The sequence below is a fragment of the Schistocerca cancellata genome, chromosome 5 (assembly GCF_023864275.1).
Source record: "Schistocerca cancellata isolate TAMUIC-IGC-003103 chromosome 5, iqSchCanc2.1, whole genome shotgun sequence".
NCBI classification, from domain to species: domain Eukaryota; kingdom Metazoa; phylum Arthropoda; class Insecta; order Orthoptera; family Acrididae; genus Schistocerca; species Schistocerca cancellata.
In genome coordinates, this window is record NC_064630.1 from 372,507,218 (window position 1) to 372,522,927 (window position 15,710).

At 42.3% G+C, this 15,710-nt stretch overlaps 1 protein-coding gene across 1 annotated transcript in view; it reads right to left on the bottom strand.

The window, feature by feature from the left end:
- The window catches only part of LOC126188544 (protein disabled), a gene marked incomplete at its 5' end in the record, with an annotated part of 358,462 nt that overhangs the window by 18,341 nt on the left and 324,411 nt on the right, over positions 1 to 15,710 (bottom strand). Inside the window, 3 exons of the mRNA XM_049930144.1 lie at positions 3,097 to 8,020; positions 8,117 to 8,746; positions 8,844 to 8,984. Of these exons, the coding sequence (XP_049786101.1) occupies positions 3,098 to 8,020; positions 8,117 to 8,746; positions 8,844 to 8,984 (5,694 nt within the window). The remainder of the gene's footprint in view (positions 1 to 3,096; positions 8,021 to 8,116; positions 8,747 to 8,843; positions 8,985 to 15,710) is intronic.

The window sequence follows — 15,710 nt, forward strand, 5'->3', positions numbered from 1 at the left end:
AAGCACTCAAGAATCTAAATCTGAGTCTGAAATCTCTGTATGATGCAAGATGGGCAAGATGGGAGGTTAGGATTGAAAGTGTTCAGGTTGTAAGATCTGAGCTTAATAACAGAAGACTTGCATTAACAGACTTAAAGAACAAATGCAAAAATGATCCAATGTGTTTCAGTGAAGTACCTATTCTCTTGAAAGAAACCTCAAAATTTAAGTTTTCTTTGTGTGCTGTGATAGGCATAATATCCTTTGCCATGTCAACATAATCAATAAAGCAGTTCAGCAAGAAGGAATGTAGTTAGACACTAGAGTAAAATTATAAAATCAACAGTTAGTGTTACTGACCATATAGCGGAGATGCTGAGTCACAGATAGGCACAACAAAAAGATTCTCAATATTATAGCTTTTGGCCATTTAAGGCCTTCGTCAACAACACACACACACACACACACACACACACACACACAAAACTATAACACACGACTGCAGTCTCGTGTAACTGAAACCTGAAACCACATTGTTACATTCCATCCTGGATTTTCCATTGTTTGACTAGTGTTATTGAAGAATATAGAACTGATGGGTTTGAAAAGGCTACGAGAAAAGTGGAGGAATTGGTTGCATCTTTAACAGAATCTAGATCTACAACTATTTTAAAGGCAGTTTTCTTAAGAAAGTAAGCATGATCCCATTTGAAGAGAAAGAGAACTGCTTAAGGGTAAACTACTTCTGTGTTGTGGCAGACGCCGCTACTGTGGCTGTGAAGGAAAGGTTTCAACAGCTCTGTGGCTGCTGTGATGTGTTCAGTGTTATTTGTAACATTAAGAACTTGGCAACAAAGAAATACGATCTCAACAGGCAATGTAGGAATCTTGCAGCAGATTTGAGAGACCCTAAAATGTATTCAGGAGACACAAATTCGCAGGACCTTGCAAATGAACTGGAAGTAGTGTCCCCTGTATTTCCACAAACTGTGGAAACATGTTTAGTAGTATTTTAGTGCATATTTGAAATGAACTTGCAAGACTTTCCCTAAATGTTACAATTGTGTTAAGAATATATTTGTGCATACCAGTGTCTGTAGCTCCTGCACAACGTAGCTTTTCCAGCTTACAGATAATTAAAAACTATCTCAGATCTTGAAGAGCAACAAGCAGCTACAAGGTCTTGCTGTAATAGCAGTGGTAAGACGGATTGCATGGTCGCTCAACATGGAGAAACCAGTCAATGTCTTCGCTACTCAAAAAGCAAGAAAAGTGAAGATTCCGGTGTGTAATTTTTAAAATAATGTTTTTACAACTTAGTAGGCTTTTTTCCATTTTACTTATCATTAGACATAACATATTAAATTATATACCTAATTTTGCATGGATGGAGTGGTGCATGTAGAAGTTCAACCAGGCTTCACTCGCAACTATTATGAACTATTACTAAGCTGTGGTCATCAGTGATAAGGGTTCCCAAAAAAGGTAGGAATGCATATAAATACAGTTTATTTCTACAACAGCTCTCACTGTCTGCTTGTCTTGAATGTAAGAACAGATCAATGTTTCATGCAGTCTGGAGACCTAGTTTTGAACCAGCCACTATTGCTTCTTAAAAAGAAAAAATTATAATGAAACGCTCAGTCATTACAACTGCTGCAGTATCTGTAGTAATCTGTGAGTCCCTCAATTTATATGAAATACTGTAAGTAATTTTTAGTATGTTTCAAAACCACCATATACTTGCTTGCTGTTAAATTTGTGAGTTAAAGAAAAACATTATACCAGGCATTATTATTCTGGATGTACTTTTTGAGAATTATTTTGCAAGTAACATTGCAAACAATTGAATTCTACTTTGTACTATAGGGTGACACACAGGGGATTTTTCCACTTGTGAAAACTATTTTGACAGATGTGACGATGGCCTTTCTGAAAGATTGGGAAAAACATTTAGTAATTTACTATAACTGACACAAGCAAAATAAGTCCAGAATTGATTCAGTATGATTGTAATGTCAAAAATACCTAATAAATTTTTTGATTCCTCTTTTTCCAGCTCTATTTGGAGTTGGTTTTAAGTGCAAGTTTGTTCATTGGAGTTGGTTTTAGGTGCAAGTTTGTTCATTTTAAGGGATTATTAGTATATTTCTGGTGCATATTTTCCTTGTTTTAGTGTATATATTGGGTATTTTTGTAGATATTTTAATGCCTAAGTGCTTACATTTACATGGCAAGGCCAACTCGTGTCCTAACCAGGGCAGAGAACTATCTGTTTACATTTTAAAAAAAGATTAACAGAGATATTGTGACAACTTGAGGCTAACACACTGCATTCCATATAAAAAATAACTGAATGTGTTTTTATCAACAAGTCTTAGCGTACCCGTGACTTCATACGGGTGAAGTCACAGGTAAGCTAATATGATACGGTTTGTACATAGATTAAAACACACACACACACACACACACACACACACACACACACACACACACACACACACACACATTCATAACAACAACCACATATAATCATGAAAACTGTGCAAAATTTAAAGGAAACTACATTCCAGAAAAAGAGTGCTGGCCCCAAACACAGACTATGCAGGAGGCCCCAAAACTCCTTAAACTGGCCCTAACACTCATGTTTAACTGGTTTATTGACAGAACTGGGGTTCTCTCAAAAGCAATACCTTCTCACTCATAAAACAGTCCTTTGGCCACATTTGTCAAAATGTGCACCCTTTACATCAAGTATTGTGCAAGTCTTATGGTAGCCACACAATTAAGTCTGTTAAACCTGTTTTTCTAACATGTAGTGATGTACCTAGTCAAGTGCCTTGTACAGGCCACAAAAAATACCAAGTGGAGTTATTTCATTATTTAATGTTTGAATAATTTGGTCGCATGAGTGCCTGTTCAATAGATTATTCAATAATCTCTAATTTTCATTAGAGAATTATTATTTGTGCTTATCTGACAATAAGAATAAGTTAGTACACCCAGTAACAGTAAGAACAAGATGTCTGTCAGTGCTTACTTTTTTGCAAAAGGAAATTCACGACTATACACTACGATGAGCAATTTAAATTTTATGTACCTTCCTTCCTTACATACCTCACTTCTCTTCTTCAAAGTTGAAGGAGTCAAAGGCTTGAGTCCAGTTGAAGACTTCAGTCTGATTACTAGTACCAGATTTATCTTCTGCCCGACCAGTGTTTTCAGAGCGTGGACGGGGTATTGTCGAAGCTGTATCACTGCAGAAGAAGTCGTCATCAAATGGATCACTTTCACGTACAAAAATATTTATTGATTCTGACTTTTTCAAACTTGTTGATGAATCTGCTCTCATAAGGTTTGATATACGAAGTTTCATTCCTGGATGAAATTTATCATGTTTATTAGAGTCTTCACCACTCCACACTGTTCCAGGTGCTTTCTTATCACTATATTTGCTTTCAGAAAGAGTTTTTGGTGAAGGGATGAATTCACTGTCACCAAAGGGCATGCTTTCAAAATCAGCAAAAGCATGTTCACTGTGCGTTTTTCCTGTTTCTGAGGTGCCTGCAGGAAGAAAAACATCATCACTTAGTTTACCATTTTTCTGGTCCAGAACACTAGCACAAGCAGGTTCATCTACCACACTTGGGCCTCTACTGCACGGTTTGGTGTCCTCATAAGGTGACTTCCTGTGGTCACTTATATCACTTGATACACTTGATGCAAGCCTGATGCCCCGTATTTCAGTAGGAGTAAAGTCATCTTCAAATGGAGATTTTCTGTGAGTTGAGCTCCTTGGAGTTCTAACTCTATTTGTGTCTTCACCAAGTGAAGACTGATAGGGTTCTGGAGGACTACTCAGGCCTATTTCCTTTGGCCGGGAATTAGGATCACTAGTATGACTTTCCTTACCCTTTGCGAAAGTTTCAACAGAAGAACCAGCTGTTACAGGGAGACTATGACTTGAGAGTGCAGGAGATCTTTGTTTTGCAGAATCTGATGCATCTGATTCTGCACCTTGGCTTTTGTTAGTATCTATACTTACTTCAAATGGTTGCATTGTGAAATCATCATCGAATGGTGACTTCTGACTGTAGCTATATTCACTGCTTCTTTTGTATCGCTGAGGTCTCCTTGTATGGAGTGTCTGTGATCTCTGATCGTAACCTATTTCTTTGTCTTGCCTGCGGGGCCTTTCTTGCTGTGGCCAATAATCATATTCCTGATCAGAATTAAAATATCCTTCCCGACTCCTCGGTCGCCTACCTACTTTTTCACGATATCTTCGTTCAGCCACAGTGTAGCTTCCCATTTTCTCAATACTGTCTGGCCTATCTGAGCGTGCTGCACTTGGGAGAGAATGCTGTTGTTTTTCTCCAATTCTTGGCACATAATCGCTGGCGGGTCCTTTTTCTGGAGTCCAGCGTGATTCTGTTGCACTACTAGGCCGTTTTGGCCAATTCTGTTTCCTTCCCAAGTACCTGGGCGATTCTTCATCCCCTTGTTCACTGTAATCATCCTCCCATGGTAGTTCCCGAGAACGATCCCTCGAATATCTATGATATCTTTCACCTTTCCACCTAAGGGTTTGCTCTGGTCGCATGTAATCTTCGTCAGGGGGAACACACTTCCTGCTCCAAGGATATGGTCTTCCATCATGTTCAAGTTCTCTTCTGCGCCAGTATGCTTCTTCACGTTCTGCTTTACTTCGTCTATCACAATATTCGCGTTGTGAAAATCGTTCTTCTTCATCCCATGACACTGATTCCCAACTGCTTCGACTTTCACCTTCTCCTCTCCAAGGAGATGGACGTCTTTTCCTGCCTTCCTCATACTCTAACCCATTCATTTCTCTGTGTTCGTATCTCCTCCACCGCTCATCGTCTCTTGGTGCAGGATATTGTTTGGATCGAGGTTTTCTAGATATTTCATATTCTTCTTCTTCCTCTTCTTCATCTTCATCAACAGATCTGTCACGCCACCTCTTATTCACACTAACCCATCCGTGGTCTTCATTGTCTTTATCGTCCTGTTCCCAAGGGGATGGATCCCTTGAACTTCTCTGACCACTTTTCCATGGAGCAGGTCGTCTTCTTCTTGCTGTCCTTTCTTCGTGGTACATTCTTTCTTTACGGTGAATACCATCATCATAATATGGCTCTCCATCACTCCAACCATTTTCTCTCCAAGGCCTTTCTTGCCATGGCATACCATCTGCCCTCCTGTCTTCCCAGCCTTCTTCTTCTTCATCATCATCACGCCACTGACCCCGTGCTCTCATTCTTCTTCTTCTTTCCATTTCTTGTTCTCTTTCCAAATGATCCTGGTAACCAGCTGGAGGCATTCTCCCTGTTTCTTTCCCATCAGATGACCATGGTGAAGATACTTCCTCTCTCTGCGTATCAGGTGAAGTCTTTTCTGGTACAATTGAGTCAAATTTTGCCCAACCCTCAGCACTGGACACACCTTCATCTCTGTCATCATCCTTATCGGGAGAACCAATATCGTTGGTAGCGTCTTCTTTTTCAGATACTGACGATCCATTATTACCATCTGCTGATTCTAGTGCCTCTTGCTCGTCAGCATTCTTTGTGACAGGGCTTATTTCTGCGGAAAGTGGTGATGTGTGCTTTATTTCTTCAGCACCAGCTCCAGCATCATCTTCTAAAGCAGTTGCGTCTTCCTCTAATATAGTTGTTTCAATGATCGACTGAGGTTCACGAAGCGTCACCGCTTCAACAGTGGGCGATTCAGTGCTTTCACTCTGCTGTCTTGATAACGTTAACAAATCATCCTCTTCCTCTGGTTTGATACCTTCTGCAATACTGTCGTCTTTCTCACTTGACGTGTCGCCATCCTCTTTTTCAGCGGCACCTTCATCTAGAGAAATTTCCCTAAGTGCAGCATATTTATCCTCAGCCTCCTTTCTTGCCTTCATCTCTTCTGCGGAACTTTCGGAGACTACTACTCGTTGTTTCGGTTCAGCATCTACAGAAGCTGTGCTTCCTTTAGTCCGCCTATCATCTTTAGCTTCTTCAATCAATTCTCGGAATACAGCATATTTATCAAATGGTGCCTCCTGGAAAACATCCTCTAATTTGTCCGATGAGTCTGTTGGTTCAAAATTAGTTTCAAAGTCTGCCTTAAACTCTGGTTCATCGTCCACCGACTCTCTCAGTGTGGCATATTTATCTCTCTTAATCGCATCTGTCTCTGTCTTTGTTTCCTCGCCGCCATTTTCGGAGCCTTGAACTTCTGTCGAAAGCTTGGAGAGGCAGTTAGTAAGTTCCTGGAGTGTCATGTTGGATAAATGTCCGGGAGAAACACCTAACGCTGCTGCTAAATCTTGCAATCCCGTTTTTGTGAGCTGACTTAAAGTAATATTTAGTGAAGTACTCGGCTTTTTCTTTCGGTCATCACTCGCTGATGTGGTTGTTGCACTCGAGGTTGACATAAGGATGGAATCAATTGTCGTCATAACTGGCGAACGAGCCTTGGGGAGGTGATGGAACTTGCCGCTGTCTGTGCTAGGACTTTTCTTCTGAGGTGGAGGTAGTAACGGAAAAGGTGTAGGTGTTAAGTAGTCGTCACTGCCTATAGAGGATTTTGCAGTGAGAGGTTGGGGAGGTTGTTGCCTCCTTGGTCTCTGAGGCACAAAGTCAACTTCCGGAAATTTTGGCCTTCTTGCTGGAACTGGGAGAGGTGGACTTTGTAACACGTCGATTTCATGAGGAGTGGGTGATGTCGACGTTTCGTAATTTTCTATATAGTCATAGTGAGGTGGTTCATCAGCGTGTGGAGGTCTAGGAGGTGGTTTCATCATACAGCTAATCTGCTGCCGCTTTGGAGGAAGTGGAGGTGGTTTGATGGCCGCAATGCTAGCTGCAGGCCTCGGTGGCGGTTCAGGGGCTATCTCTGCTAGCTCAGCACTGGATCCCGACAGTCTCGAGGTACTGTCACCGTCTCCAGAATCTGGGAAACTGGCGACCACTGGAGGAGAAGGGGTCACGGCACACCGATTGCGTAGCGTAACACCTTCCAAGATGCCCTGGCTTACTGGTGATTTTCTATCCGATTTTGATGGTGTCGGAGGCATCGGAGGCGTAGGACTCAGACGCACTGATTGTGTTGTGCTACTGGTTGTGCACGAGTCCACAGTGATCTGCTTTACAAGGCGTGACGAGGATCGTGGCGTTGACTTCGGGCTTGGTAGTTTCACCATTGTAGACAATGTGGTTTGTTTACTGAGCCGTGAAGTTTTACTCTTTGATTTGCTAAGTGTATCTACAGGACTTTCCAGTACGGATGGAGGGGCTGTAGATGACGATGGTAGTGTCACAGACTGTGTGGTAAGAACTGTGTCTACATCTGTTTTCTCGGGAGGCAATGAAACTCTCAGTGGTCCGTGGAAAGTCTGAGGGGTGGTGCTTTCAGCCGAGGACATAAGCGTAGACGGTTTCACATCGTCCTGTGCTGGCACAGGTGCTGCAATGCCAGCAAAAACTTCATTCTTCTTTGGCTTTGCGAACATGGTAAAATCAGCGAAGCCGGTATCAAAAGGGTCACTACTGCTGCCTAACGATGGGAACGAATTATTTTGAGGAAAATCGTCTTCAGCAAAGGGATCAGTCTTATCAAATGGATCAGTGTCTTCGAATGGGTCAACATCTAACACCAACGGCTTTTTGGCTGACATTGTGGTTAGAGCTGAGGTAGTCAGTGGACTAAATGTGACAGTCGTTTTGTCGCCACTCGGCAGCACAGTACTTGTGGAGCAAGGCAAATCACCATCTCCTGGCGTCAGTGCATTACTTCCTTTCTCAAACGTCGCCTGGAATAATGGGGCTGTAGCTTCGGAAGGAATTTCTGTGACTAAGTCCTTAAGAACTTTCTTTGGTGGATTCTTCAGTTCCTGGAAAAAGTCTTTTCTGTCCACATACGGCTTACTGCGCCCCGTACCAAGTGGATCCAGTTCAGTGAAAACATCAAACGGTTTCTCAGCTTTCTGCGCTGAAGGACTCCTCCTGGACTCCTTATCATCCTGAAATCAAGCAAGTATATTGGCATATAAGATACTGCTAAATAACTGAATATTTCAAATACCTGCAAATTTGCTATGTGGCTAAAGAAAACTTACCTGCTCAGAAAGTGGCTGTACTGGTGGCAATGTCACAGTATTTACAGAGGATGTTAATGGTGGCGTCACCAATTCACCTTCATCAAAAAGGGACTCAGTCTCTTGGTCAAACCAGTGCTTCTCCGGCTGTGCGGTAGGCGCCTGAGTTTGCACTGGCTTCACAGTACTTGGGGCAGGAGCGGGGAGTTGTTCACTCGTAGCCGCCCGATTGGTTGACCGCCTGCTAGTACCACGAGATGTTGCTGGTACGTTGAATGGGTCTGCTAGGGAACGAACAGGCTCCTTTGCTGACGGAGGTGGTGGCAAAATAGCTATAGGCTGCTTGCTTGACTTTGGAGTTGGTGCCGCTGTCGTTGCAGGGGCAAATGAATCCCCAAATGGATCACTTCCAAAAGGGTCTTCTCTGATAGACGAAGGTCCAAATGGATCAGATGGCGTTATTCTTTCCATTTGATGAATTCCTTGCTGTATGCTGTTCAGTTCAAATTCCAGGTCTAGAAGATCTGCTATAACCTCGGACGTTTGTTGAGCGGATTTAGATGAAGCAGCTGTTCCATTCTCTTTCACTGCTGAGTCTTCCTGAATAGTTCTCATCTTACTTGCTCCAGGCTCCAAGCTGCTTGCTCCATTCTAAAATCACACAGGAAAGCAGCATAGAATAAATTACATTTCCAGAATCCTTACCATCACATTGGATAATAACAGAGTTGCATGGTGTACTGTTTACCTTTGTGCCTGATGAGCCTTCTGAAAACAGCCCACCTCCCAACTTTATTTGGTGTTGCTCAATATGCTGCTTGGCTAACTCGATCTCTTTCTTTTTCAGTTCAAATACAACTTGAAACAAATCTCGCATTGCAATTACAACCTAAAAAAAAAGAATAATAATTTAGTACTGGTCAACAAAGTTCAGTGTGGTACATGAACAAATTTGGTACAATAACAAATGCAAAGTTACATTACATTTCAAATCAAAGATTACAGTTAACTCAAGTGCAGAATTTGACGTGATACGTATGTATATTACGAAGACGTTCCATAGAAAGTGGCGTGGGGTGGGGAAATTCGTACGGCAGGACTTCAATTTGGTTGCTACCGTCATCAAAATAGTTAGTTCTTCCATATGGGACCCTTTTCGTAGTTCTTCCATATCTGACCCTTTTCGCCATTTCCGAGTGGGCTGCGAGTGTTGTACTGGATAAAATGTAGCAGTTCGCAGAAGAAGAGTGCGTGTTAGTTGTAATATTGTGTTTTTTGTTAGTTGTAATATTGTGTTTTAAGCTGTCACAGCATAACATACTTGCAAAGAGGTTTGCTGTTCAGTCCAGGCCGTCCGAAACTGAATGCAGGTATCTGTCCTTTCTTCACTGGCCACATTCTGCTAACGAAAAGTCTTTTAAACGTTGGGGTTCGAACTAGCTAATTCAAAAGTCGAGCATCGCGTCATCATCGCGATCTGAGATCAGTCACGAAGCTGGCCTGTTCCACCGGAAAATCCCCTAAAGAAGTAAGGGAAAAATATAATTCACCATACAGATAAAGGCGCATTTCTGTCGATCAAAACATAGTTTCTAACCAAAATTTTGCAATATTCTGCCTTACAATACCTTTTAAACACTATGGTAAGACACACTGACATGAATACCACATTTTTCCGTCTGGTTAATTTCGCGTTCATTGCACACGGAGTACTAATTCAAGTGGAGAAGAAGAAGAAGAGAAGGAATCGAAATTATTTACGAGGCTTCTCGGTATTTACAACGGGCAAGGTTGTGCTGTGATAAGACACAGGATGATAATAAGAATAATAATTTTACTGTCGTTAGAACATTACAGCAATAGACACCGCCAAATGCATAATACAATGCAATTGATAACAAAAAAGTGCAATAGCTCAGCTATTGACATTGAAACTTCATATTATAATTATAAAATTACTTTAATTCATTCTGGAAGTTTCAAGAAATTCCTTTATAGGGGTGTACAACTAAAATATCAGACGCCCACCCGGTTAGCCGTGCGGTCTAACGCACTGCTTTCCGAGCGGGAAGGCGTGCCGGTCCCCGGCACGACTCCGCCCGGCGGATTAGTGTCGAGGTCCGGTGTGCCGGCCAGTCTGTGGATGGTCTTTAAGGCGGTTTTCCATCTGCCTCGGCGAATGTGGGCTGTTCCCCTTATTCCGCCTCAGTTACACTATGTCGGTGATTGCTGCGCAAACACTTTCTCCACGCACGCGTACACGCAAACATTGGGGTTACATTCGTCTGGTGTTTATAAGTGGTTTCAAAATTTTCGGAGTGGCCATATAGGCACAAGTCATGCTGAATGTTCTGGACGCCCTGTGGAGGTTACGACTCCAAGAATCATTGATAAAATCCATGATATGGTGATGGATGACACAGCAGTTAAGGTGCGTGATATTCCTAGTGCTGTGGGCATCTCGAATGAATGGGTACATAATATTTTTCATAAACATTTGGACATGATAAGGCTGTCCGCAAGATGGGTTCCGCGATAGCTCACACTTGACCAAAAGCGGAATCGTGTGAAGTGTTGCATGGATGGTTTGCAGGTGTTCAGTAAGAACCCGCAGGACTTTAAGCGTCGTTTCGTCACTGTGGATGAAGCATGGATACATTACTATACTCCTGAGACCAAATAACAATCTAAACAATGGGTTAACAAGGGAGAATCTGAATCAAAAAAGGCGAAGACCATTTCTTCGGCCGGAAAGGTTATGGCCGCTGTTTTTTGGGATTCGTAAGGGACAATCCTCATCGACAATCTGGAAAAGGGTCAAACTATTACAGGTGAATATTATTCATCGTTATTGGACCGTTGTAAAACCGAGCTGCAAGAAAAACGCCAGCGATTGGACCGCAAAAAAGTCCTTTTCCATCACGACAGTGCACCAGCACACACCTCAGCAGTTGTGGTCGCAAAATTAATGGAAATACGATTCCAACTCGTTTCACATCCCCCCTATTCTCCAGACTTGGCTCCCTCGGGACTACTATTTGTTCCCAATTTTGAAGAAATGGCTGGCGTGACAAAGATTTTATCCAAATGAGGAGGTGATTGCAGCAACTAATAGCTATTTTGCAGACTTTGACAATTCCTATTATTTGGAAGGGATCAACAAATTAGAACAGCATTGATCGAAGTGTGTAAGTCTAAAAGCAGACTATGTCAAAAAATAAAAAGGTTTACCCCAAACACGTAAGTAGTTTTTATTTTTGCACGGACTTTTCAAACGCCCCTCGTATAGTTGACCAAACACGTAGAAATCACAGGGCGACATGACATGTCTGGGTTGTAGGGCAAATGCTCAATTTGCTCCCACTTGAACTTAGCCTTTACACTTTGTGTGACCTTGGTGGCATATTATCATGGAGCAGAATTGTCACGTCCGTCAGCAGCGCAAACCTTTTGCACCTGATGGACTTTCGTAGGATATGGAGTGTCTCACAGTATGTGTCACTGTTAATGGTTTTTCTGTGCTCGAGGAAATTGGTGAGTATCGGACCTCAGACGTCAAAAAAAAGTGAGCATCATCTTGCCGGCTGAGGGCACACTTTGGATTTCTTACAGGAGTTGACTTCACTACATTCGCGTCCCTGGATGTCTCACTATGTTATCACAAAGTGGCATATGGAGATTTCAGTTGCTCTGGTTGTTACAATGTTTCGTACCTTTTCACTTGTTAATCGTTACACTACCCCCACCAGTCGGCATCCGTGACTCGGTGCTTGTTTCGAGTAACTGTTCGCCTTGATGATGGCATATCCAAGCACGACCATCGACCTGGTGTTACCAGGAACCTGATGTATCCAATGAGGTGACATGTTTCCATTGCTCCACAGCCAATTCTCAATGATCCCATACCCACTGCAATCATAATATTATCATTGGATCTACATGGGAATCATCTGCTGCAGAGCTCCACTTTCAACCATGTGCAATGAACGGTGTGTTCCGAAGTACTTGTGCATGCACTACTGTTGTACTCTGCCACAAGTAGTCTCACACTGCCTACCTTCCTTTAGAGTGTGGGCAAGCCTCCATAGTCCAAGTTCTATGATGATTTGTGGACATCCAACAGCTTGTCGCCTACTCGTGGTTTCACCGTCCTTCAATCTTTTCCATAGCTGCTCACAACAGCCGCTCGCAAACAGATGACCACATTCAACGTTTCCGAAATGGTCGTTCTCAGGCGCCAGGCCGTAACTATCTACCCTTTGTCAAAATCATTTACCGGTGTATTAATGGATTTTCTATGTGGGACTGTATCGTCACTACGATGCTTCTCCATTCGTCTCTGCTATGCTTATAAAAGGTGATTCAGCTGTCCCTACTCGCTACGACTTCAAATACCACATGCAGGATTTTCACGTTCTCTCGCTCGCTACATACAGACTATTATTCGAACAGAAAAAATGAGCATGACCTTTTCGTAGGAAATGTACTGTAAATTTTGCACTGGGATACGCTTTCGCTAGAGGCCATAGTCTTCGAATTGTTTAAGAAAACGTACAAAAGTGACCTTCAAACGCGTTTCTCTAGAATAACTCGAAAATAGTTCCAGTACAAAATTTAACAACATTAAATTTCCTACGAAAACTTCCTGTTCATTTTTTCTGTAGAGCTAATAGTCTGAGCGTATCGAGAGAGAGAACATGAAAATATCGTGTGTTGTTTTTGAAGGTGTTGCACGAAACCCAGAGGAAGGGGTAGCTAGGTCACCCTATATACTAACAAACTAAGTTGACACACGGCGCGGTGGCTGATGAAAGCGGCTGTAAATGGGAAACGTCTTTACGGTTGTTCCAACCAGCAACTGCGCCGGGTGTCAATTTGCGGGTGTAGCACTTACACTGAAGTGCCAAAGAAACTGGTATAGGCATGCATATTCAAATACACAGATATTTAAACAGGCAGAATACGGCGCTGCAGTTGGCAACGCCTATATAAGACAACAAATGTCTGGCACAGTTGTTAGATCGGTTACTGCTGCTACAATGCCAGGTTATCAAGATTTAAGTCAGTTTGAACGTGGTGTTACAGTCGGCGCACGAGCAATGGGACACAGCATCTCCCAGGTAATGATGAAGTGGGGACTTTCCCGTACGACCATTCACAAGTGTACCATGAATATTAGATATCCGGTAAAACATCAAATCTCCGATATCGCTGTGGCCGGAAAAAGATCCTACAAGAACGGGACCAACGACGATTGAAGAGAATTGTTTAACGTGCAGAAGTACAACCCTTCGGCAAATTGCTGCAGATCTCAATGCTTGTTCATCAACAAGTGTCAGTGTGCGAAGCATTGAACGAAACCTCATCGATATGGGGTTTCAGAGCCGAAGGTCCACTGGTGTACCCTTGATAAGTACATGACACAAAGCTTTACACCTCACCTGGGACTGTCAGTACCGACATTGGACTGTAGATGACTGGAAACATGTTGCCTGGTCGGACGAGTCTCGTTTCAGATTGTATCGAGAGGATGGGCGTGCATGGGTATGGAGACAACCTCATGAATCCATGGACCCTGCATATCAGCAGGAGACTGTTTAAGCTGGTGAAGGTTCTGTAATGACGTGGCGCGAGTGCAGATGGAGTGGTATGGGATCCCTGATATGTCTAGTTACGACGCTGACATAGGACATGTACGTAGGCATCCTGTCTGATCACCTGCGTCCATTCATGTCCATTGTGCATTCCGACGGACTTGGGCAATTGCAGCAAGCTACAGAGTGGCTCCAGGAACACTCTTCTGAGTTTAAATACTTCTGCTGCCCAGCAAACTCCCCATATATGAAAATTATTGAGCATATCTGGGATGCCTTGCAACATGCTGTTCAGAAGAGATCTCCACCCCTCGTACTCCTAGGGATTTATGGATAGCCCTGCAGGATTAATGGTGTCATTTCCCTCCAGCGCTACTTCAGACATTAGTTGAGTCCATGCCACGTCGTGTTGCGGTACTTATGCGTGATCGCGGGGGCCCTATACGATATTAGGCAGATGTACCAGTTTTTTTGGCTCCTGAGAAGTTGACTCTCGGTGCGGTGGCTGATGTGAGCGACTGTAAATGGGAAATGCCTTTACTGTTGCTCCAACCAGCCACTGCGCAGAGTATCAACTGAGTTTGTGCGTGTAGTACTTACCGTGTCACGTGCTCGCAACCGAACCAGACAGCATTCAATCTCGCAGTGGGCAGTGTTCGTAATGTTTTGACTCAGTAGTGTGTACGTCAGTGCTACAGCTTCCATTAGCCTTCACTAGCATGGTGAGAAAATTGAGAGATGCTCCAATCTTTGTACCAAACTTCAACGTTGTCAGTAACTTCCTAGACACAATGTAATTCTTATCGCATTATTTATTCAGATTTTTAGTTGCTTGCTAGCCACTCACAAGCCACAATATTACGAAAAACGGAGTCAATTTTTTTGATCATAAGAAAGAACAAATATTTTTATAACAAAAAATAAACATCATCTCTTGAAGAAACCGTCCAGTAAAAATGATAAACCTAGCACGTATTGTTTAAATCAAGGTTCTCAAATATACAAATGTTACATTAAAAATAACTGAAAAAATTTAAAGTATAAGTTTTTACAATTCAAGATTTGTTCGCAAATAAGTCATAACTAATGGCGTCATCTGCGAAAAGACTAAGACTGCGATTTATATTATCCACTAGATCACATCTGGCCAAGATTTACACTCCCGGAGTGGAAAACTTTGGAAGACCGTGTTTGCAACACATTTGGGATACTTCTAAGAGGCGAATACAGCAGCATACTCTTATAAGCAGGATTTTATCATTGGTGTTATTTTCAATTTTTTACTTTCTGTCGCAGCAATAATTTTATTATTTAATTAAATAAGTACATTACATACGGTGAGTGGAAGTACAAAAACCTTTACATATGTTTACAATGTTTCTGTACCCAGTAACAGAATGTGAAGTTACAAATGCTATTAATAAACTAAAAAATAAAATGTCTTGTGGTATTGACGGAATTCCAGACAAGGTAATCAAATGGTTCAAATGGCTCTGAGCACTATGGGACTTAACTTCTGAGGTCATCAGTCCCCTAGAACTTAGAACTACTTAAAACCTAACTAACCTAAGGACATCACACACATCCATGCCCGCGGCAGGATTCGAACCTGGGACCGTAGCGGTCGCGCGGTTCCAGACTGTAGCGCCTAGAACCGCTCGGCCACTCCGGCCGGCCAAGGTAATCAAACATAGTTCTACCAGTATAGATATTCACCTAACTGAGATTATTAATACTTCTTTCAGGACAGGGGTGTTCCCATCAAAACTAAAACTCCCCATAATAAAGCCACTTCACAAAAAGGATAGTACAGCTCACATACATAATTATAGGCCAGTGTCATTACTGTCAGGTTTCTCTAAAGTAATTGAAAGATTAATGTATGAAAGGCTAGCTGACTTCCTGAATAAAAATAGCATACTCACTAATGCTCAAAATGGGTTTAGAAAGAATAGATCCACAGAAACGGCAGTCTTCCAATTCATGAAAATGGTTCTAAATGCCTTGGACAAGAACAAATT